The 23,587-nt window shown below is 57.2% G+C and overlaps 1 protein-coding gene across 3 annotated transcripts; it reads left to right on the forward strand.

Moving 5' to 3' along the window:
- Nucleotides 1-399: 399 nt before the first annotated feature.
- RCAN1 (regulator of calcineurin 1) lies at nt 400-22,133 on the forward strand. Of its 3 annotated transcripts, none has more exons than XM_061567056.1 (5): nt 400-511; nt 776-989; nt 13,608-13,850; nt 15,821-15,992; nt 17,762-22,133. In XM_061567056.1, exons 2-5 carry the CDS (start codon nt 903-905, stop codon nt 17,917-17,919), a joined length of 660 nt encoding a protein of 219 aa, XP_061423040.1. In that variant the 5' UTR covers nt 400-511; nt 776-902; the 3' UTR covers nt 17,920-22,133. The 3 variants fall into 3 exon arrangements, with proteins under 3 accessions (XP_061423040.1, XP_061423021.1, XP_061423030.1); XM_061567037.1 differs by having other exon boundaries at nt 406-511; nt 773-989; XM_061567046.1 differs by having other exon boundaries at nt 492-559; nt 773-989.
- Nucleotides 22,134-23,587: the final 1,454 nt, after the last annotated feature.

Here is a 23,587-nt window from a genome sequence, read left to right on the forward strand (position 1 = left end):
CGGGGTATTGATGGTGGTGGGGGGGGGGGCACGTGGGACCCGGGTATTGGTGGTGGGGGGGGGGGCACGTGGGACCCGGGGTATTGGTGGTGGTGGTGGGGGGCACGTGGGACTCGGGGTATTGGTGGGGGGGGGCACTGGGCTGTCGCTCGCGCTGAGAGTCGCGACGCCCTTGACCGCGCGTCGTCTCCCTCTGCCACCCCGCGGGGAGGGAGGAGAGGGGGGGGGTAAGGGGGAGGGAGGAGAGGGGGGCAGGGGGAGGGAGGAGAGGGGGGGCAGGGGGAGGGAGGAGAGGGGGGCAGGGGGAGGGAGGAGAGGGGGGGGCAGGGGGAAGGAGGAGAGGGGGGGGGCAGGGGGGGAGAGTGACGCGTGAGCGGTGACGCGCGCTTTAAAGGCGGGCGAGCTGAGAGCGACGCGGACATCAGCCTGCGCGGCCCCGAGCTCGCAGGAGGATACGCATCGCGTCCCGGGCCCTCTCGTGCCCCCCCCCCCCTTCCTCCTGTGTCCGCCGGTGAGACTACAAACACAGCCACCATCCACCAACCTTCTGTATCTCCCGGTGGGATATCAACACACACACACACACCACCACCAACCACCTTCTGTATCTCCCGGTGAGCTATCAACACACACACACAAAGCCACCACCACCAACCACCCCCTCGATCTCCCGGTGGGGTAGCAACACACAGCCACCACCACCAACCACCCCCTCGATCTCCCGGTGCGCTATCGCACGTAGCTGACGCAACAACCTCATCGCGCACTCCAGCAGCAGAACTTCGCGCCGGGCCGGCTTCATCATCATCAGCAGCATCATCATCAGCAGCAGCAGCATCGTCAAGAGCTGGTGTGCTCCTCTCCCCGTGCCGGCCCTGGCCGCGTCTCCCCGGCCCCCCGCGATGCCCTCGCGGCGCGGGGGCTGCGAATCGAGCGCCGTCCTCGTCGCCGACTTCGCGGACGCGGGACCCCTGAGCGAGGACGTGCAGGTACACGGCGGGGAAGCAACCACCACGCTCACATTCACCACCACGCTCACATTCACCACCACCACGCTCACATTCACCACCACCAGCACCACCAGCACCACCACCTCGCTCACATTCACCACCACGCTCACATTCACCACCACCAGCACCACCAGCACCACGCTCACATTCACCACCACGCTCACATTCACCACCACGCTCACATTCACCACCACCACGCTCACATTCACCACCACCAGCACCACCAGCACCACGCTCCCATTCACCACCACGCTCACATTCACCACCACCACGCTCACATTCACCACCACCAGCACCACCAGCACCACCACCTCGCTCACATTCACCACCACGCTCACATTCACCACCACCAGTACCACCAGCACCACGCTCACATTCACCACCACGCTCACATTCACCACCACCAGCACCACCACCACTACGCTCACATTCACCACCACCACGCTCACATTCACCACCACGCTCACATTCACCACCACCACGCTCACATTCACCACCACCACGCTCACATTCACCACCACCAGCACCACCAGCACCCCCATCACCACCACCACCACGCTCACATTCACCACCACCACGCTCACATTCACCACCACCACGCTCACATTCACCACCACCAGCACCACCACCACCACCATCACCACCAGCACCACGCTCACATTCACCACCACGCTCACATTCACCACCACCACGCTCACATTCACCACCACGCTCACATTCACCACCACCAGCACCACCACCACTACGCTCACATTCACCACCACCACGCTCACATTCACCACCACCACGCTCACATTCACCACCACCAGCACCACCAGCACCACCATCACCACCACCACCACGCTCACATTCACCACCACCACGCTCACATTCACCACCACCACGCTCACATTCACCACCACCAGCACCACCACCACCACCATCACCACCAGCACCACGCTCACATTCACCACCACGCTCACATTCACCACCACCACGCTCACATTCACCACCACGCTCACATTCACCACCACGCTCACATTCACCACCACCAGCACCACCAGCACCACGCTCACATTCACCACCACGCTCACATTCACCACCACGCTCACATTCACCACCACCACCATCACCACCACCAGCACCACCAGCACCAGCACCACCACCACCAGCACCACCACCAGCACCACGCTCACATTCACCACCAGCACCATCACCACCACCAGCACCAGCACCACAACCATCACCAGCACCAGCACCACGCTCACATTCACCACCACGCTCACATTCACCACCACCAGCACCAGCACCACCACCAGCACCACCAGCACCACCATCAGCACCACCACCACCAGCACCACCACCATCACCACCAGCACCACCACCAGCACCACCACCAGCACCACCACCATCACCACCTTCACCACGGGTGTGCGTATACACAACAACAACCGACATTCGCCACTAAGTGGTGGTGACGTCACCACGATGCTTGTGCCAGGCTATGTGCACCTTGAGGCCACGTGAAGTGTCGAACGCCCGCTGGCAGGAGGTCACGGGGCAGACCCAGCAGGTGCCACGGGTCGACTGACTGAGATGACCGAGATGACTGGCTGATGCACCACCCGTGCCCCCTACTGTGCCAACACACGTGTTCGTGCACACACACACGTACGTATACACACGTGTATACGTACGTGTGTGTGTATGCACGTGTATGTGTGTGAACGGTACGCGTGTGTGTGTACACGTGTGTGTGCGTGTGTCTACGGGCAACGCACGGTGCAACTGGAGCCCAAGGCAAGAGAGACGGGGAGAGAGCTCAGCGTGTGTGTAGAGGGCAAAGCGCAGCGCTGCAACGGCCCACGCCATTGCTGTGGCCTCTGAAGGGGTCTCTCCACTCGCAGGCCTCGACCCGAGGACAGACGAGACGACAGTAGCAGCAGCGGGCTAAGCCGCCCCCACCACCACCCCACACATCGCTAATTGAACCGCTCCCCCACCCCTCCCTCTCGCTAATTGGTATAATTACCTATCGTTATGCGTTTGTGTGGTGGTGGTGGTGGGGGGTGGGGGGCATAGCCCCACCCAGCACCCGATCCACCACCAGGACACGTCTGGGGGTGATGTCCACCTTCTGGCCCGTGCCGAGTCTGGGGCTCGCGGGAGCGGTGGCGCAGTGCTTAGCGTGGCTGTTTTATTTTTCTCTCTCTCGCTCTCCCCCCCTCCTCCTTCACGTCATCCCTCCCGGCATCGCCACGGAGACCCCCACAGCCCACGGGGGGGCAGAGAAGAGCAAGGGGGGTGGGGGGGGGGAGTTTTCCACTCCACAATAAACAACAGCGCGACCCCCACCTCTACATCCACCCATGTGGCCCCACCCCCACTGCGAGGCAGGCTTTGGGGAAGGTGGTGAGGGGGGGGCATGCCCACACGCCAGAGGTCGCAACCGGGTACCCGATACCCGTACCCTACCCGATACCCGGCTACCCGTACCCGGCCGGGTACGGGTACGGGTACCCGTTTGCGACCCTGGTGCGGCCGGGCACGGGTAGGCCGTGAGTCACTGGTGAGTAACCGTTTGTCACTCATTTCCCAACGTCTTGTCTCTTCTCACAATTCAAGTTCCTAGAATCAACCCACCCGCGCCTGCAACATGGCTTCATCCCAGAGGTCGCAATCAGGTACCTGATACCCGTACCCTACCCGTACCCGGCCGGGTACGGGTAGGGTACGGGTACGGCCGGGTACGGGTACCCGTTTGCGACCCTGGTGCGGCCGGGTACGGGTAAGGAATCAAAACCCGTTTGCGACCGCTGCCACACGACCCGCTCGCTGTTGCTTCCTTCCTGGTGCCAGATTCCACAATACCATCATCGTCAGCGCCACCATCACCAATAATAGTGATACTACCAATACCCCGCCACTCGCCATCAGCACGACGCCTGTGCCAGGCCAGGTGCACTTTGAGGTCACGCGAAGTGTCGAAGGCTCTCACCACCTTGACAAATCCACTGCTGGATGGAGGCCTCCCCAAGCCACCGCCACAGGAAGCCAGGGAGTGGCTCTGCCTTCAGCAGGGTCCTGAAAAAGTGTTCTCAGTAAGGGAGCGACGACGATGATGATGGCTACTGTGCGTAACCCCGCGGAGTGATGTGCGGTCTAATTGTTCCAATTGGGTCATTACGGACCCACGCCGCTGAAGCCACCGACAAAGGGCGACTCCTGTGAATGATGTCACAGGATCTTTGAAGCAGACGGGGCGAATCGTTGTTGTTGTTGGGGTGATTACACCACGCAGTATTAATCGGGGCGGCCGCGGGAGCCGAACCGTTGTCGTCTGCGACGCGCCACCGCTACAGGCCGCGTCACTTTCCCCTGCGCGTCTCTCGCCGATTGCAGTCACCGGTCCTCCGGCCCTGGGAGGGCAGCTCAGTACACGCAGCACTAAGGGCTCGCACACGTGACTGAACCACGCCGCTCATCTCGTCAAGCAGCTATCAACCATCATCATGCCAACTCCGCTCATCCTTGCAGTAGCAGCAGCAGCAGCAGCAGTAGTAGCAGCAGTAGCATCAGCAGCAGCAGCAGGAGCAGCAGCAGGAGCAGCAGCAGCAGTAGCAGCAGCAGCAGCAGGAGCAGCAGCAGCAGTAGCAGCAGCAGCAGTAGCAGCAGCAGCAGTAGCAGCAGTAGCAGCAGCAGTAGCAGCAGCAGCAGTAGCAGCAGCAGTAGCAGCAGTAGTAGCAGTAGTAGCAGCAGTAGCAGCAGCAGCAGTAGCAGCAGCAGTAGCAGCAGCAGCAGTAGCAGCAGTAGCAGCAGCAGCAGTAGCAGCAGCAGTAGCAGCAGCAGCAGTAGCAGCAGTAGTAGCAGCAGTAGCAGCAGCAGCAGTAGCAGCAGCAGTAGCAGCAGTAGCAGCAGCAGCAGTAGCAGCAGTAGTAGCAGCAGCAGCAGTAGCAGCAGTAGCAGCAGTAGCAGCAGCAGCAGTAGCAGCAGTAGTAGCAGCAGCAGCAGCAGTAGCAGCAGCAGTAGCAGCAGTAGCAGCAGCAGCAGTAGCAGCAGTAGTAGCAGCAGTAGCAGCAGCAGCAGTAGCAGCAGCAGTAGCAGCAGTAGCAGTAGCAGCAGTAGCAGCAGTAGTAGCAGCAGTAGCAGCAGCAGCAGTAGCAGCAGCAGTAGCAGCAGTAGCAGCAGCAGTAGCAGCAGCAGTAGCAGCAGTAGCAGCAGCAGCAGTAGCAGCAGTAGTAGCAGCAGTAGCAGCAGCAGCAGTAGCAGCAGCAGTAGCAGCAGTAGTAGCAGCAGTAGCAGCAGCAGCAGTAGTAGCAGCAGCAGCAGCAGTAGCAGCAGCAGTAGCAGCAGGAGCAGCAGCAGCAGTAGCAGCAGCAGCAGTAGCAGCAGCAGTAGCAGCAGTAGCAGCAGTAGCAGCAGCAGGAGCAGCAGTAGCAGCAGCAGCAGTAGCAGCAGCAGTAGCAGCAGCAGTAGCAGCAGTAGCAGCAGCAGTAGCAGCAGTAGCAGCAGCAGTAGCAGCAGCAGCAGTAGCAGCAGCAGCAGCAGTAGCAGCAGCAGCAGCAGCAGGAGCAGCAGTAGCAGCAGTAGCAGCAGCAGTAGCAGCAGTAGCAGCAGCAGGAGCAGCAGCAGTAGTAGCAGCAGCAGCAGTAGCAGCAGCAGCAGCAGCAGGAGCAGCAGTAGCAGCAGGAGCAGCAGGAGCAGCAGTAGCAGCAGTAGCAGTAGCAGCTTTTGTTGGTTGGCCAACAGATGCGCTTCTGCGGCCGTCTGGAACGCTCTTCCTTCTGATATTAGTGAACCACTGTGGCTATGCACTTTTACATCTAGATTAAAAACGAATCTCTTTAGAACGAATTCAGTGCGTTCAGTCTGTTGTCATCACCCGCAACTCCGATAAGCACGGTTGGCTACGTACGGTGCGAAAGAAGTTCAACATTCGTGCACACAACACGACCAGACGAGGTCTCTTAGATGTTCTGATCGCCTTCTGTGAAGGACTCCAAGGTCAGGGCTCTATCCCCGGGCTGACTGGGCTTTTGGCAGTGCTGCTTCCAAGCTGTGGGACGCTTTGTATTTGCTAATAAGGCACTCAGAGTCGTTGGATATGTGTAAGTCCCGTCTTGAAAACTCGGCTCTATAAACTGTCCTCTACCCTAGATCTGAAGCTTTCGTGACTGCAAGGATTTATACTCTTATGTTTTTTCGGTGAAGTCACGTAGGTAAAAAATAGATAATAAAAGATAAATAATAAAAATAACAGAAGAATAATAATACTTGATACAGCAATCGTGCTGTGACGATTCCACCTGAAGACGGAAGCTGGTGTTGCCTCCGAAACGTCGTGATTTAGTATTTCTTCTATTATTTTTATTATTTATCTTGTATTATTTATTTTTTACCTACGTGTGACTTTACCGAAAAAACCTAAGAGTATGTGCTCCCCCCCCCCCCTAGTTCTGTCCGTTCACCCTGCAGGTTCTGTTTATTTCCTCATTTCCATACACGGGGCACATTGGGGTGTACGGGTGGAAATGCGCATTATAGCTGTCAATTCAATTATCGGTCCCTAAGTGGCTTTCCAAGCCAATATTATCCCGCCGCAGCAACAGCAGCAGCAGCAACAGCAGTAACAGCAGCAGCAGCAACAGCAGCAGCAACAGCAGCAACAGCAGCAGCAACAGCAGCAGCAGCAACAACAGCAGAAACAGCAGCAGCAACAGCAGCAACAGCAGCAACAGCAGCAACAACAGCAGCAGCAACAGCAGCAGCAGCAACAACAGCAGCAGCAACAGCAGCAGCAATAGCAGCAACAGCAGCAGCAATAGCAGCAACAACAGCAGCAACAGCAACAGCAGCAACAGCAACAGCAGCAACAACAGCAGCAGCAACAGCAGCAGCAGCAACAACAGCAGCAGCAACAGCAGCAGCAGTCTGTCTAAGTGGGCAAAGCTGTGGGTCGTTTTCAACCTTCTGGGTGTCATCAGCCAGGCGGGGAGTTGTTAAACCGACGCTGCGGCTCCCCAGATGATCTCTGCCCCCCCCCGACCCCCTCATCAACGAGGAGGCGTCGGGTACACGATGGTCCCGGGCGGTTGGGGGCCGTCCATAAATGACGTCACGCGATTTTGGACGATTTTTGACCCCCACCCCCCCTCGTCACACGGTGTCACAAAAAGTCAGACCCCCCCCCCTCGAATATGACGTCACAAAGCTCTGCCCCCCCCCCCCCCCACCTAAAGAAAAATAAAAAATGCTTCAAATCGCTTTAAACTATTGTCATTGTAGTGCGTATTTAATGTGTCGCTGCACTCTGATGTTGTAGGAGAAAACATTTATTAAAACGTCCATTTATTTAAAGTTGCGCATTTTGATGTGACGTCACATTTCTCAAACCCCCCCCCCCCCTCGTCACACATCGTCACAAATGTCTGACTCCCCCCCCCCCCTAGGTGCGTGACGTCATTTATGGACGGCCCCTTAGTCGCGTGCGGTTATTATTATTATTTTTAAATCGCCCAACGTCCTTCAGCGCCCTTTTGTTCTTTCTTGTGTGCAGCGAAAAAAAATCCAATAACAAATATATTTTTGACAACGCTGCTGGATTACCCGATGTCATTAGTGAGGACATTCTATCTCAGCAATGCGGCCCCGCTCAATGGAAAGAGTGCGGGTGCTGTACGTTTGTGACGGGGTGTCTGGGTGGAGCGGTGACGCAGTGGTGATCGCATTTTACTCCGTGTGAGTTCACCGATTTCTATGCGAGCCTTTGTATCTCTGTGTGTGAGTCTATTGGTCTATGTGTGAGTCTATGGGTCTTTATGTGAGCCTATAAGTCTCTGGATAAGTATATGGGTCTCTATGTGAATCTGGATCTCTGTGTGTGTCTATGGGTCTCTGGGTGAGTGTATGGGTCTCTGTGTGAGTCTATACGACTATGTGAGTCTATTGGCCTCTGTGTGAGTCTATTGGTCTATGTGTGAGTCTATGGGTCTTTATGTGAGCCTGCAAGTATCTGGATAAGTATATGGGTCTCTGTATAAGCATATGGGTCTCTATGTGAGTGTATGGGTCTCTATGCGAGTCTGGATCTCTGTGTGTGTCTATGGGTCTCTGGGTGAGTGTATGGGTCTCTGTGTGAGTCTATACGACTATGTGAGTCTATTTGCCTCTGTGTGAGTCTATAGGTCTCTGTGTGAGGCTACGGTCCCTCTGTGGGTATTTATGCGAGTCTATGGGTCTTTATGCGAGTCCATGAACCTCAATGTGAGTCTGTGGGTCTCTATGTGAGTATATGGTCTCTATGTGAGGTTATAGGTCTCTATGTGAATATTTGGGTCTTCATGCGAGTTTATGGGTCTCTATGTGAGTCTTTGGGTCTTATGCGAGTCTATGGGTCTCTATGTGAGTCGTTGGGTCTTATGCGAGTCTATGGGTCTCTATGTGAGTCTTTGGGTCTTATGCGAGTCTATGGGTCTCTATGTGAGTCTTTGGGTCTTATGCGAGTCTATGGGTCTCTATGTAAGTCTTTGGGTCTTATGCGAGTCTATGGGTCTCTATGTGAGGTTATATGTCTCTATGTGAGTATATGGTCTCTATGCGAGTCTATGGGTCTCTATGTGAGGTTATAGGTCTCTATGTGAGTCTTTGGGTCTTATGCGAGTCTATGGGTCTCTATGTGAGGCTACGGTCTCTATGTGAGTATACGGTCTCTATGTGAGATTATAGGTCTCTATGCGAGTCTATGGGTCTCTATGTGAGTATACGGTCTCAATGTGAGGTTATATGTCTCTATGTGAGGCTACAGTCTGTATGTGGGTATTTGGGTCTTTATGCGAGTTTATGGGTTTCTATGTGAGTATACGGTCTTTATGCGAGTTTATGGGTCTCTATGTGGTGAGGCTTATGGGTCTCTGCGTGAGTCGATGAACCTCTGAGTCTGTGTAGATCTGACGCCGTGGATCGACTCGCGGATGAATGAGGCAGCTTCCCGTCCGCTCGCTCCGCGACTCACCTCCCCCGAGTGGGGTCTCCGTGAATGGCGATAGAAACAACACAGACGCGGCTCGAGGAGGTGGGGAGAGACCCCGGGCCTCACGGGGACCCCGCGGGGACCCCACGGAGACCCCGTGGGAGTGGGGGGAGGGGGGTATTCGAGAAGCACGTGGAGGTTGGGGGTAGAGACAAGGATAGATGTCGGGGTACAGGCTTCAGGTTAGCTGTGTAACGGAATATGGGAAGGGTTCTCCGGTAGGGGTACGGGGTTAGTGGTGTGGGGTAGTATAGGGAAGGGTATTAGGGTAGGGGTATAGGGTTAGTGGTATGGGGTAGTATAGGGAAAGGTTATAGGGTAGGGGTATAGGGTTAGTGGTGTGGGGTAGTATAGGGAAGGGTATTAGGGTAGGGGTAAAGGATTAGTGGTATGGGGTAGTATAGGGAAAGGTTATAGGGTAAGGGTATAGGGTTAGTGGTGTGGGGTAGTATAAGGTAGGGTTATAGGGTAGGAGTATAGGGTTAGTGGTGTGGGGTAGTAAGAGGTAGGGTTTTGGGGTAGGAGTATAGGGTTAGTGCTGTGGGGTAGTAAAAGGTAGGGTGGGGGTATAGGGTTAGTGGTGTGGGGTAGTATAAGGTAGGGTCATAGGTTAGGGGTATAACGTTAGTAGTGTGGAGTAGTAGTATCGGGAATTGTTATAGGGTAGGTGTATAGACAGGCAGGGCTTGTAAGGGGCCACGCCATGGCCTAGTGGTAGCACGTCCGCCGCTTGTTGCAAATGTTCAAGGTTCGAATCCAGCGGCCGCCCCGATTAATACTGCGGGTTTGCGTCATCCAAAAACACACCGCGTGCCTCGCAGCGGACGTTAAAGATCCGGCGGCGTCCTTCGCGAGAGTAGGCCATAGCGTGCCAACTTTGCCACTTTGTCACAGTTCCTATGATTACTGTTACGTTGCTTTTATGGCTTTATTTTGGTGATTTCGAAAACGCTTTTTGGTTTGGCCATGTTTGTTTGTACGGAGTTAGTCTGATGGCTTTAATCTAAGTTGTCTTGTGGTTGTTGTTGTTGTTTGATTTGCATCCCACTGGGATTTTTGCACACAGCGTTGGTGTACGGTGCTTTTTCTGCAATATTTTGCTGTCTTTTCCTGGATTTTCTGTTTGTACAGTCACTTTAAGATGTTTTCATGTTCATGTTTTTGTTTGTTGCGGTTGCACCCGATTCAAGAGCCGAATGGCTCACAGGGCTATACCAAATAAATGAAACTGAAACTGAAACACCGCAAAAAATTACTCAATTGTGATGACTGTAATCAGTCACATCGCAAGTTTTTCGTCCCATTACTGGTTGGCAGACCCCAGCGCCTGGGCAATCGTCGGTAGCGCTGGCTCCGGCTTCCGTTCCGCTCGTCCTTGTCGGCCGTGGTTTTGCCCCGCACCTCCGTTGTGAGATGCGGTTTGCGCGAATGCCGCGAAATACAATATCGCACGGCGGTAATTTTAACGTCTCGCGGAATATCTTCCGGGTCGTTGTGGGCACTGCTGGAGCGAGTGGCACGTGACTGGTAGACGTACCCACCGCAGCCCCACAGCGAGACGTATACTGGATGTGGTGTGCTGGGTGCTGGAGATATTTTTTGGCGCACTGACCCAGACAGACTCTACTGAAATGTATCCCTGGGTAGAGGGTAGAGTTATGGTTAAGGCCAGAGTTAGGGTTAGAATTAGGGTTCGAGTTGGGATATAGGGTTGGAGTTAGGATTAGGGCTAGCGTTATGGATAATTTTAAGGGTCACGGGTTGTTTTTTAAAGCAGGTTTTCCAGTTTCCTCTCTAACGTGATCGGCCAAAAGGCCCCAACGTGGCAGGACCCTCCTCAAAGAGGAGTCTGTGAGGACTCTGCGTGGCTTTGCTGGATGCTTTGGAATCGTCGTCATCGTCGTCATCGCCGTCATCGCCGTCATTGTTGCGATCTTGCTCTGCCCCTCGCAGGGACGATCGACCGCTCGCTCAGCAGCAGTCGGAGCCGCAAACGGGAAACGGTCCCGGAGCGCACGTCAATTAGCGAAGGGCTCTTGCGAGTGACCTTGGCTGGTCCGCTCACGGCGGAGTGACGTGCGCGCGCGCGTCTCTAGCGCACTGCGCTAACCGGCGCGCCGCGCGACCCGAGTTCGATTCCCGCTCGCTGCCGATATCGGTGACGAATATCTGCACCGGTCCTGAGTCTTCCCTAGGTCGGCTCGGCCTTGCAATGAGTGCCTGGTGAACGGTGGGTAAACGTCAGCAACTGGGGAGGCAAAGGCAGCCGGGCGTGGTGTTGGCCACCCTCCCCCTCTCTCTCTCTTGTTCGTCCATGATAGTTGATGATGACCGTGGCACGTTTGTCATTTTGTGGGGTTTTGATGAGTGCGCAGATGGCTGAACAGGCCACTCCGAGCCCGGAATCCTCTGTGGCACCCTGGACAGGCCAGGGAGGATGTAGAGCTCTGAGTTGCAGCCACAAGTCTTCCCTTGGTAGATTTGCGCTGCTGCCTCTTCAAGATAGCACAGGAGCTGCTTCTCCTGCTCTCACAGAGGACTGCACCCTCATATGCCGTGCTGGCCTTAATAGGTGCTCGCTAACAGCACTATGCCCCAACACGGGGCAAGTTTTGCCTCTTGTCTTTGTGTGCGTGTCTGGCGGCGCAGTCGTTAGCGCACTGCGCGTCGAAGGATGAGTTAGATTCTGGGGCGTGGCTGATATCGACGAAATAAAAATGAGAACTTGAAGTTGAGCATCGCCTAGGTCGACTCAGCCTTAAATGGGTGCTTGGTTCGAGTCTCATTTGCCAACAGTGGCCTGGCTCACCAAAACGAGGACAGAGGCAACGGTGACGAACCGCTGTGATGTAAAGAGACACCGGAGCAAGAGCAACCGCCACATGGGTGAAATCTACAGCTGCCTTGTCAATCCACTGCTGGATGAGAGCCTCTCCACGCCGGTCTGTCTCCAGCGGGAGTGGTTTCACTTCAGACCCTGGTCAGCACGGGGAGGTGGAGCCGTCGGGAGGTTGGTGGCAAGTCAGGATCAGTTCATATTTCAGATACAATACACTTCATGTGAATTATTTATCACCGTTAGATATTCATTCTATGACGTTTCTGGCCAATGTGTGAGCGGTTCGTGCGCGTGGCAGGAAAGAAGAGCATTCGGAGAAAGCCCACGCCTTGCGAGAGGGGGCAACGCTCTATCCCCGTACAGACGGAAACCGATGGCGATCAGTCCACTTGCTCGACTGCTTTCTCCTGCCCGAGCCAGGGAAGGCAGATTGGCGATATTTGCGTGGCGGTGATCCACCAACTCTCGCTGTTGCTGCTGCCTCCAGAGTGCGAGATCACAGCCAGCAGCCACGTGCAGAAGCAGAAGTGTAGCCACCACCGCCACCACCGCTACCACCACTGCCACCACCGCCGCTACCGCCACCACCACCGCCACCGCCGCCGCCACCGCCGCCGCCACCGCCGCCACCACCGCCACCGCCGCCACCGCCACCGCCACCGCCACCGCCGCCACCGCCACCACCGCCGCCATCACTGCCACCACCACCGCCACCACCGCCACCACCATCACCACCGCCACCACCACCACCACCACCGCCGCCACCGCCACCACCGCCACCACCACCACCACCACTGCCACCACCACCACCACCGCTCGCCACTCATAGGGGGCCATGGCTGGGAATCGAACTCGGGTCGTCGGTGTTGCAGAGGAGTGCGCTAATGACTGCGCCACCGCTCCAAACCGACCATGTGCCGCCGATGTGATTGAGAGGATCTCGATTGAAAACGAACTTCTTTAGAGCTGCTTTTTGTCTTGAGTTTGTCGTCCTTGTCTCGCACCTCCGATGAACACGGTTGACTACGTACGGTGCGAAAGAAGTTCAACACACGTACGTAAATGTATATTGAACGGTGGTTTGTGATTCATGGTTATGGGCGGTCCCCAGTGGTTCGCGGTGATTAGGAATGGCGAGTAATTAGCAATGTTTAGTTAGTGATGGGAACATGAGTGTGTGTGTGTGCGGTGAGTTATAATCAGTGGCGCTTCGTGATGATGGAGTTTCAGTGGCACTTACTGGCCAGTGGGACGATTATCTAAAGCGGTCCTAGGCCTCCCCTAGGTCGACTCGGCCTCAAATGAGAACCTGGTGCGGTGTGTAAACATCGTCGCTGGTGATACAAAGGCGGCCGGGCGTGGTGCTGGTCACCCACCCCCTCGTGTACCGTGCCGACCTTAATAGGTGCTCACAAACAGCAGTCTGTTCAGGTTATACGGGTGGTTTAAATTTCGATTTAAAGCTTCAGACTCTGTCTTCTCGACAGACCTGTTCTTCACCTGAGGACGGCTGCTTGCGTTGTGGCCGAAACGTCGTGAGAATTATTTTATTATGTTTTATTTTTATTATTTTATTATTTCCATTCTACGTGACTTTACCGAAAGAACCAGGAAGATATACGGGGGGTCTTTGGGTGCTCCACCCACCACACCCTCAAACGCCGCCCCACACACTTAATAGGCACTCGCTTACAGCACTTGGCCCTAAAGTCTGCCCAAGGCTACAAGGGGCACATTTGTCTTTGTGCAGGCTGAGCTCGTCGCGCTGTTCGGAGCGCAGGGAGGCCGCGTGGCGTGGCCCCGCGTGCAGGAGGAGCAGGAGGAGAGGGGGGCGGAGGAGGAGAGGGGGGCGGAGGAGGAGGAGCGGGGGGGGGCGCCCCCCCCCCGCGTCGCGGTGCAGTTTGCGAGCCCCGAGGCGGCGGCGCGAGCGCGCTCGGCGCTGCACGGGACGCGGCTCCCAGGGGGGGGCACGCTGCACGTGCACGCGGCACACGTACGTGGGACACCGCTCCCATCACCATCACCCAGCACCACCAACACCCACCACCGCCAACACCACCCATCACCCACCGCCACCAACACCCACCATCACCACCAACACCCACCACCGGCCCCCCATCACCCACCACCACCAGCACCGCACTACCACCAACACCCACCACCGGCCCCCCATCACCCACCGCCACCAACACCCACCATCACCACCAACACCCACCACCGCCAACACCCCCCCATCACCACCAACACCCACCACCGCCACCCCATCACCCACCGCCACCAACACCTACCATCACCACCAACACCCACCACCGCCAACACCACCCAGCACCACCAACACCCACCATCACCACCAACACCCACCACCGCCACCCCATCACCCACCGCCACCAACACCTACCATCACCACCAACACCCACCACCGCCAACACCCCCCCAGCACCACCAACACCCACCATCACCACCAACACCCACCACCGCCAACACCACCCAGCACCACCAACACCCACCACCGCCCCCCCATCACCCACCGCCACCAACACCCACCATCACCACCAACACCCACCACCGCCCCCCCCATCACCCACCGCCACCAACACCGCACTACCACCAACACCGTCCCCACCATCACCCACCACCACCAGCACCACCACCAACACCGCACCACCACCCATCACCACCACCAACACTGCACCACTACCAACACCATCAAACCCCCCCCCCCCCATAACCCACCACCACCAACACCACCACCAACACCGCTCCCCACCCCCATCACCACCAACACCGCACCACCACCAATACCCCCTCATCACCGCACCACCACCAATACCGCACCACCATCACCACCGTTCCCTGCAACACAAAACCACACAGCAACACCCCACACACACACGTATCACACTCATCACACACAGCCCCCCACCCTCACGTGACCCACAAACTTACACCCCCCCCCCCACAAAACCAGGCGCTTTGGGGTGGACCCCCTTACAGTACCCCCCCCCCATGCCAATCCACATCACCACTCCACCCCCTCCCCACTCCCCGGTGTATTTTGACCCCTGACCCCGATCATCCCGACTCCGGCTTAGTGGCAGCCCCCGCGGTGGTCTACAGCTCCTGCTGTTGTTGTTTTTGTTGCTTTCTATCAATGGTCGTCGGCTCGTCACCCACACGAGCACTGTCCAGGCTCCCTCTGCTGAGACCAGGCTTCCTGCTGACACCAGGCTCCCTGCTGACACCAGGCTCCCTGCTGAGACCAGGCTCCCTGCTGAGACCAGGCTCCCTGCTGAGACCAGGCTCCCTGCTGAGACCAGGCTCTCTGCTGAGACCAGGCTCCCTGCTGACACCAGGCTCCCCCTGCTGACACCAGGCTCCACCCTGCTGAGACCAGGCTCCCTGCTGACACCAGGCTCCCTGCTGACACCAGGCTCCCTGCTGACACCAGGCTCCCTGCTGACACCAGGCTCCCTGCTGACACCAGGCTCCCTGCTGACACAAGGCCCCCTGCTGACACCAGGCTGCGCCCTGCTGAGACCAGGCTCCGTCCTGGCTGGTGCAGACCTGGCCACACGAATCATCCTTGCAGACAAGCCCAGTGTCCCTGTCCCCAGCTCTCTCTCCCTCTGTCTCCATCTCCTCCTACCCCCCTGTCCCCGTGTCCATATCCTCACCTTGGCGTCTCCTGACTCTGCTCCAGAGGTCGCAACCGGGTACCCGATACCCGTACCCTACCCGATACCCGGCTACCCGTACCCGGCCGGGTATCGGGTACGGGTATCCGTTTGCGACCCTGGTGCGGCCGGGTACGGGTAAGGAATCAAAACCCGTTTGCGACCTCTGCTCTGCTCCTCTTACCCCGTGTCCCCCTCTCCTCAACCCTTGCCCCCCCCCCTGGTGTCTCCTGTCCCTTAACCCCAATTGACCCCCTCTCCCCTATCTCCCTCCCTCCCCGTCGCGCAGGCCGTGATGGGGGACCCCCAGAGTCCCGGGGCGTCGCTGGCCCCACCCCAGCCGGGCCGCGTGTGGCTCATCTCCCCCCCCGGGTCCCCCCCCGAGGGGTGGCAGCCCAGGCCCGACCCCGCGCCGCTCGTGAACTACGACCTCCTGTGCGCCATCGCGCAGCTGGGACCCGGTCAGTCTTCCTCCTCCTCTCTGCTAATTTCCTATCGCGGGATGTGCGACCGGTGGCGTGAGGCACAGACTCGCGTAGAGAAACATAGACACGACCATTGGGCGGCGTAGAGATCGGTAGCTTGTCGGTCAACGGTGTCAGATACGGACTTGCATAGAGACCCACAGACTCACATTGAGGTTTATGGACTCGCATAGAGAACCACAGACTCACATTGAGGTTTATGGACTCGCATAGAGAACCACAGACTCACATTGAGGTTTATGGACTCGCATAGAGAACCACAGACTCACATTGAAGTTTATGGACTCATATAGAGACCCACAGACTCACATTGAGGTTCAATGACTCACATAGAGACCCACAGACTCATTTTGAGGTTCAAGGACTCACATAGAGACTCACAGACTCACATTGAGGATCACGGACTCGCATAGAGACCCACAGACTCACATTGAGGTTTATGGACTCACATAGAGACCCACAGACTCACATTGAGGTTCAAGGACTCATATAGAGACCCACAGACTCACATTGAGGTTCAATGACTCACATAGAGACTCACAGACTCACATTGAGGATCAAGGACTCACATAGAGACCCACAGACTCACATTGAGGTTTATGGACTCGCATAGAAAACCACAGACTCACATTGAGGTTCAAGGACTCATATAGAGACCCACAGACTCACATTGAGGTTCAATGACTCACATAGAGACCCACAGACTCATTTTGAGGTTCAAGGACTCACATAGAGACTCACAGACTGACATTGAGGTTCAAGTGAGAGTGAGTGTGTGTGTGTGTGTGAGAGTGTGAGTGAGTGTGAGTGAGTGTGTGTGTGTGAGAGTGAGTGTGTGTGTGTGTGAGAGTGAGTGTGTGTGTGTGAGTGAGTGTGTGTGAGTGTGTGAGAGTGTGTGTGGGTGTGTGTGAAAGTGAGTGTGTGTGTGAGTGTGTGTGTGAGTGTGAATGAGTGTGTGTGTGTGAGTGTGTGAGAGTGAGTGTGTGTGTGTGAGAGTGAGTGTGTGAGTGTGTGTGAGTGAGTGTGTGTGAGTGTGTGAGAGTGAGTGTGTGTGTGTGAAAGTGAGTGTGTGAGTGAGGGTGTGTGTGAGGGGAGTGTGAGTGAGTGTGTGAGTGTGAGTGAGTGTGTGAGTGTGTGTGTGAGAGTGTGTGAGTGTGTGTGTGAGAGAGTGAGGGTGAGTGAGGGTGAGTGAGGGTGAGTGTGATGCTCGAGTCAGGCTCCGTGTGCTTTCACCCGTGTGAGGCCTCTGTGGCCATGGTGGTTGCTCGTGAAACAACCGATAATTGCTCATCTCGCTGATTGCTCGTCTCGCTGGGCAGAGCTGAGCAACAAGCAGGGCTCCGACAGGAATCTCAGCGCCATGCAGAGATCCATCGACTCACTGAGACACATCCATAGACCGACACAGACACCCATAGTCACATGTACACCCATACATTTACATGGATCCCCGTAATAATAATAATATCAACTCCACACATTCAAAGACAATAACGCTGCGGGCTGAATAGGAAAACTACACCGCATGTGACATTTCAGGCGGTGGCCCTTATTATTCCTAGCACGTGGATAGAGAGGCGAGTCGAGCGGACGCTGGTGGCTCTACGTATGTTGACCTTCTTTCGCACCGTCCGCAGCCAACCATGCTCATCGGAGGTGCGACAAGAGTGGGAGACTGCACCTGTTTACGCCGTCCCCCCATCCGTCTGTACCCCCACCCCGCCGCGCCGCCCTCCCCCGTGCAGGAGACAAGTACGAGCTGCACGCCGGCACGGAGCGCACGCCCAGCGTGGTGGTGCACGTGTGCGAGGGCGACGCCGAGGCCGCCGCCGCCGCCGCCACCGCCCCCAAGATCGAACCGACCCGCCGACCCGAGGCCGCGCCGCCCGCCACGGCACCCTGAGCAGTGCGGCGTGGACCACGTGGCGCGGCGTCACGAGACCACGTGGCACGACGCACACGGCACAACGCACGCGGCGTCACGAGACCACGTGGGCACAACGCACGCGGCACAACGCACGCGGCACAACGCACGCGGCGTCACGAGACCACGTGGCACGACGCACACGGCACAACGCACGCGGCGTCACGAGACCACGTGGGCACAACGCACGCGGCACAACGCACGCGGCACAACGCACGCGGCGTCACGAGACCACGTGGCACGACGCACACGGCACGACGCACGCGGCGCAGGAGAACCCACGCGACACAACGCAGATGGCACAACGCACGCGGCGCAATGCAGATGGCACAACGCAGATGGCACAACGCAGATGGCACAACACACAGGGTGCAACGCATGGAACAACACGCCGCACAACACGCACGGCACAGCAGAACCCACGTGGAACAACACGCGGCACGGCACCTGCAGCATTCACATCACAAACCATGTGGCACAACGCATGCATCGCACGATCACCAGTACACGTGTGTATGTGTGTTGAACTAGGACTGCTTTAGATAATCGTCCCACTGGCCAGTAAGTGTCACTGAAATTCCATCACGAAGCGCCGCTGATTAGAACTCACCACACACACACACACTCCAGTTCCCATCACTAACTAAACATTACTAATTACTCGCCATTCCTAATCACCGCGAACCACTGAGCACCACCAATAACCATGAATCACAAACCACCGCTCGTAAACATTTACGTGCGTTGAACGTCTTTCGCGCCGTACGTAGCCAACTGTGCTCATCTTGCTACGGCTGCGGCTCGACACCAACAGCACAAACAGCACGGCACTGGCACCGCGTCTCAAACAGTACACGATCGCAGCACTAGCAGCACACTCCCTCTCACGCACAGCACTAACACACGATCACAGCACTAGCAGCACACCTCTCATACACACAGCACTAACAGCACAGGATCACAGCACTAACAGCACACCTCTCATACACACAGCACTAGCAGCACACTCCCTCTCACACACAGCACTAACAGCACAGGATCACAGCACTAACAGCACACCTCTCATACACACAGCACTAACAGCACAGGATCACAGCACTAACAGCACACCTCTCATACACACAGCACTAACAGCACAGGATCACAGCACTAACAGCACACCTCTCATACACACAGCACTAACAGCACAGGATCACAGCACTAACATCACACCTCTCATACACACAGCACTAACAGCACAGGATCACAGCACTAACAGCACACCTCTCATACACACAGCACTAACAGCACACTCCCTCTCACACACAGCACTAACAGCACAGGATCACAGCACTAACAGCACACCTCTCATACACACAGCACTAACAGCACACTCCCTCTCACACACAGCACTAACAGCACAGGATCACAGCACTAACAGCACACCTCTCATACACACAGCACCACTTGCACGGGAGACACTCACAGCTGACACCGCCGCGTGTCGCTCCGGCGAGGGAGCACGCATCCTCGTCTCTTACCCAGGGCCTACTTTCCCACTCGTTATTTTTCGGGTCGCCGCCAAGGCTGGAGAAGGTGGCCCGCAGCCAGAGCGAGAAGTGTACTACGTGCGGTGTGACGGGTGCGGAACTATTTTCCGGGCCACCAAACTGGCCAGACACGACCTGAAATGAATCCCTGACCACCGTGTGACCACGTGCATGCGTGGCCCTGCCAGGGCCGCAGATCTGCCACATTTTTCCATAGATCCATCCACGTGTTTCCAGAGATCTGTCATGTGTTTGCTTGAATGACCCACGGAGTAGAGGGCATCCAAGGGTCACTGCACCCCTCGTAAGGCTCACTGCTGATTCCCATCGTAGCGAGTGTGTGCAAAGTTCGGCAAAGATTTGGTGAACTTTCACCCCCCCCCCCTCCTCCTTCCCTCATCTCATCATATCTCGGAAGCTAAGCAGTCGTGAGCCTGAGCTTGGACGGGTGACAGAGGTCGCAAACGGGTTTTGATTCCTTAACCGTACCCGGCCACACCAGGGTCGCAAACGGGTACCCGTACCCGGCCGGGTACGGGTAGGGTACGGGTATCGGGTACCTGATTGCGACCTCTGGGATGAAGCCATGTTGCAGGCGCGGGTGGGTTGATTCTAGGAACTTGAATTGTGAGAAGAGACAAGACGTTGGGAAATGAGTGACAAACGGTTACTCACCAGTGACTCACGGCCTACCCGTACCCGGCCGCATCAGGGTCGCAATCGGGTACCCGTACCCGGCCGGGTACGGGTAGCCGGGTATCGGGTAGGGTACGGGTATCGGGTACCCGGTTGCGACCTCTGACGGGCGACTACTGTGCTCAGCAGGTTGCTATCGGCTGAAATTCAGCTCTGGGGTATAAGCCCCCAGCTGCCGATTGGTTGCCGACTTACGATTGGCAGAAAGAGGTTGTGCTCTCGCTCGGTAGTTCTTGCTCAGTCGGCAACAGTGAGAATTGCCCGATTGCAGGGGTTTGTCTTTTAATTTTTGACAACATTTTTTCATTTTTCGAAAAAGATGTACGGCCAGATGTGAACGGGGGAGGGGACTTTGTGGCGCAGGCATCGCCCGACGTGAACTCGCGCACTGCCCACGCGGAGCCCACAACGCCCTCGACACGAACCCTCCCGTGGGTCCCGAGAACCCCGACAACGCCCGCGTCTCGGCACGGCGCAGCGAAAGAGAAGCGGTGGTGGGGAGGGGGGTCCGTGGGGGGAGGCCGTGAGTGGGGGGGGGAAGGCCGTACATCCGCTTGCGGTGGTCCCGCTCGGCCGCGCGAGGCAGCAATCGCCGTGGTAACGACCCTCGCCCCCCACCACCCGCTTCACCGCTCTGGGAACGCGAGGTTCCTGGGAGACACCCGGCGGGGTTTAGCCGGCCACGCTTTGTTTGCGCGGAGAGCGGCGGCGCGGGCGGGAGACCCCGTGGGCCACGCACGACCCATGGCTTCGTTGGGTGCGGCGCGCGGGAAACCACGGGGTGGTTGGCATGAGTGCCTACGTACGGTGCGAAAGAAGTTCAACGTAACGTAACGTACGTACGTGCAATGCAGGGTGCTTCAAAAAAAAGTTAACACTTCAGAGAATTTGCAACAATACCACGAGAAATGTGCCTCCGGGTTCTGGAGACCACTTGGAGAAGATTCCAGGCGTGCGTTGACAACGATGGCGAACAAGTGGAGACTTTTTGAAGCTATTAACATCACATTTGTCATAATGTTACAGTGTATTATCCGTTCTTTTTCCATTAAAAACGATAGTCCCATATAAGTGTTAAAAAAGATTCGAAGCACCCTGTAATTTTTCCCGGTTGCTCAGTAGACTTGGGAGGTCGGGTGGCATGTGACTCGTAGCAACGTCCAAAGCAATTACATGTGTGCGAGACGCCGTGTGCCTGCCGTGAGAAATATTTGTTTCGGGTCGCTGACGCAGACAGAGCCAGCTGAAATTAAGCCCCTGGGTGAGTGACCACTTCGAAATGGCCTACAAACTGTACACACACACACATTAGCGTCTTAGTTGGACATGTGTCAAAACGAACTTCGCATCTCATCAGATTCCTCCTGCAGCCGAAATAAAGACTCCGATTCTTAGCCGCACTAGTCGGGTGCTAGAGGGGGACGAAAACATTTTCCCGATGACCTGGCCACAACAACAACGCTGTGTCTGATTGTAACGGCGCGCCTCGCAGCTGCTGTCACTCACAGAGAGCTCCGGCACGCGCCTGTGTTTGTGTGTTAACGTGTCGCTCTCTGGCAAAAGGCATTTAAAAGTCCTCCGTAAGCAAGAGGTTTCCCTGCCCCCCGACCCTGGCGTAGAATGTAGACCGTGGTAGTGTGGCATTGCCCAGCCTGGCTGTCGCGACTGTAAATACACTACTGCCTTGCTGCTGCTGCTGCTGCCGCCGCCGCTTCTGCTGCAGGGAGTACGCGTGGAAGGCAATTCCAGCTCCCGGGCCACTTAAGAGGCCCCCGTCTGCTCTGTGCCCGCTGTGGCCTCCCCCGTCGTGCGGGTGGTGGCGATGAACACGGTGTACATACTGAGAGGAGGCGCATGTGCTCACAACCCCCACCCACCCCTCGCTTGTAAATACTTTTGTAAATTGCGCGATCGCCGCGTGTGTTTGTTGCCGTGCTGCCCCGACTTCAAATAAACGTCCCCACGTGTCGCGGCCGCACTGCTCCTTCGTGTGTGATGTCACAAAGGCGTGGTCCCGCGTCACGACGGCGTGGTCCCACGTCACATCGGCGTGGTTCCACGTCGTCACGACGGCGTGGTGACGTCACGACGGCGTGGTGACGTCACGACGGCGTGGTCCCACGTCACATCGGCGTGGTTCCACATCGTCACGACGGCGTGGTCCCGCGTCGTCACGACGGCGTGGTCACGACGTCGTCACGACGGCGTGGTCCCGCGTCGTCACGACGGCGTGGTCACGACGTCGTGGTCCCGCATCGTCACGACGGCGTGGTCCCGCGTCGTCACGACGGCGTGGTCCCGCGTCGTCACGACGGCGTGGTCACGACGTCGTGGTCCCGCGTCGTCACGACGGCGTGGTCCCGCGTCGTCACGACGGCGTGGTCCCGCGTCGTCACGACGGCGTGGTCCCGCGTCGTCACGACGGCGTGGTCACGACGTCGTGGTCCCGCGTCGTCACGACGGCGTGGTCCCGCGTCGTCACGACGGCGTGGTCACGACGGCGTGGTCCCGCGTCGTCACGACGGCGTGGTCCCGCGTCGTCACGACGGCGTGGTCACGACGGCGTGGTCCCGCGTCGTCACGACGGCGTGGTCCCGCGTCGTCACGACGGCGTGGTCCCGCGTCGTCACGACGGCGTGGTCCCGCGTCGTCACGACGGCGTGGTCCCGCGTCGTCACGACGGCGTGGTCACGACGGCGTGGTCACGACGGCGTGGTCACGCGTCGTCACGACGGCGTGGTCCCGCGTCGTCACGACGGCGTGGTCACGACGGCGTGGTCCCGCGTCGTCACGACGGCGTGGTCCCGCGTCGTCACGACGGCGTGGTCCCACGTCACATTGGCGTGGTCCCGCGTCACGACGGCGTGGTCCCGCGTCGTCACGACGGCGTGGTCCCGCGTCACGACGGCGTGGTCCCGCGTCACGACGGCGTGGTCCTGCGTCACGACGGCGTGCTCGACACGGCATCCGTTATTCACCCTCGTCCCCAAGAGTAGTGAGCCTGTCCGGCCCTGCTGAAGCCCACTCATGTCTCTTAACAGTTTGGATGATGCGTGCTTCTCCACTCTCCATGCTGGATCATGCACTTTTCAGTTGCGTTACTAGGTGCTGGATATATTTTCCAGGTAAATAATCCGGATAGACCTGGCTGGAATGAATGGATGAGACACGCACACACACACACATATCTGGAGACGGTGAGATGCACACGGTTCAGAATCAGAATATTTATACTCGCGGAATCCGATGAGTTATCAAGCTCTTGTGCAGTAGTTCACACATGTCCAGTAGTTCACACATGTCCAGTAGTTCACAGATGTCCAGTAGTTTCACAGATGTCCAGTAGTTAATTCCGCTTCGCAGTGAACACAAATGTTCAGTTTGGGCCCCCTCGTTTAACGTACCGGAGTATAAGGGGCTGT

Source organism: Lethenteron reissneri, chromosome 5 (genome assembly GCF_015708825.2).
Source record: "Lethenteron reissneri isolate LAM-NWPU_2019-01 chromosome 5, ASM1570882v1, whole genome shotgun sequence".
Lineage (NCBI taxonomy): Eukaryota > Metazoa > Chordata > Hyperoartia > Petromyzontiformes > Petromyzontidae > Lethenteron > Lethenteron reissneri.

What these genes read in the sequence shown, in the direction of transcription:
- RCAN1 (XM_061567056.1), top strand. Translation starts at nt 903, where the DNA reads ATGCCCTCGCGGCGCGGGGGCTGCGAATCGAGCGCCGTCCTCGTCGCC. An exon ending in TGCACGTGCACGCGGCACAC is followed by an intron (nt 13,851 to 15,820) that starts GTACGTGGGACA and finishes CCCGTCGCGCAG; the next exon opens with GCCGTGATGGGGGACCCCCA. An exon ending in CATCGCGCAGCTGGGACCCG is followed by an intron (nt 15,993 to 17,761) that starts GTCAGTCTTCCT and finishes TCCCCCGTGCAG; the next exon opens with GAGACAAGTACGAGCTGCAC.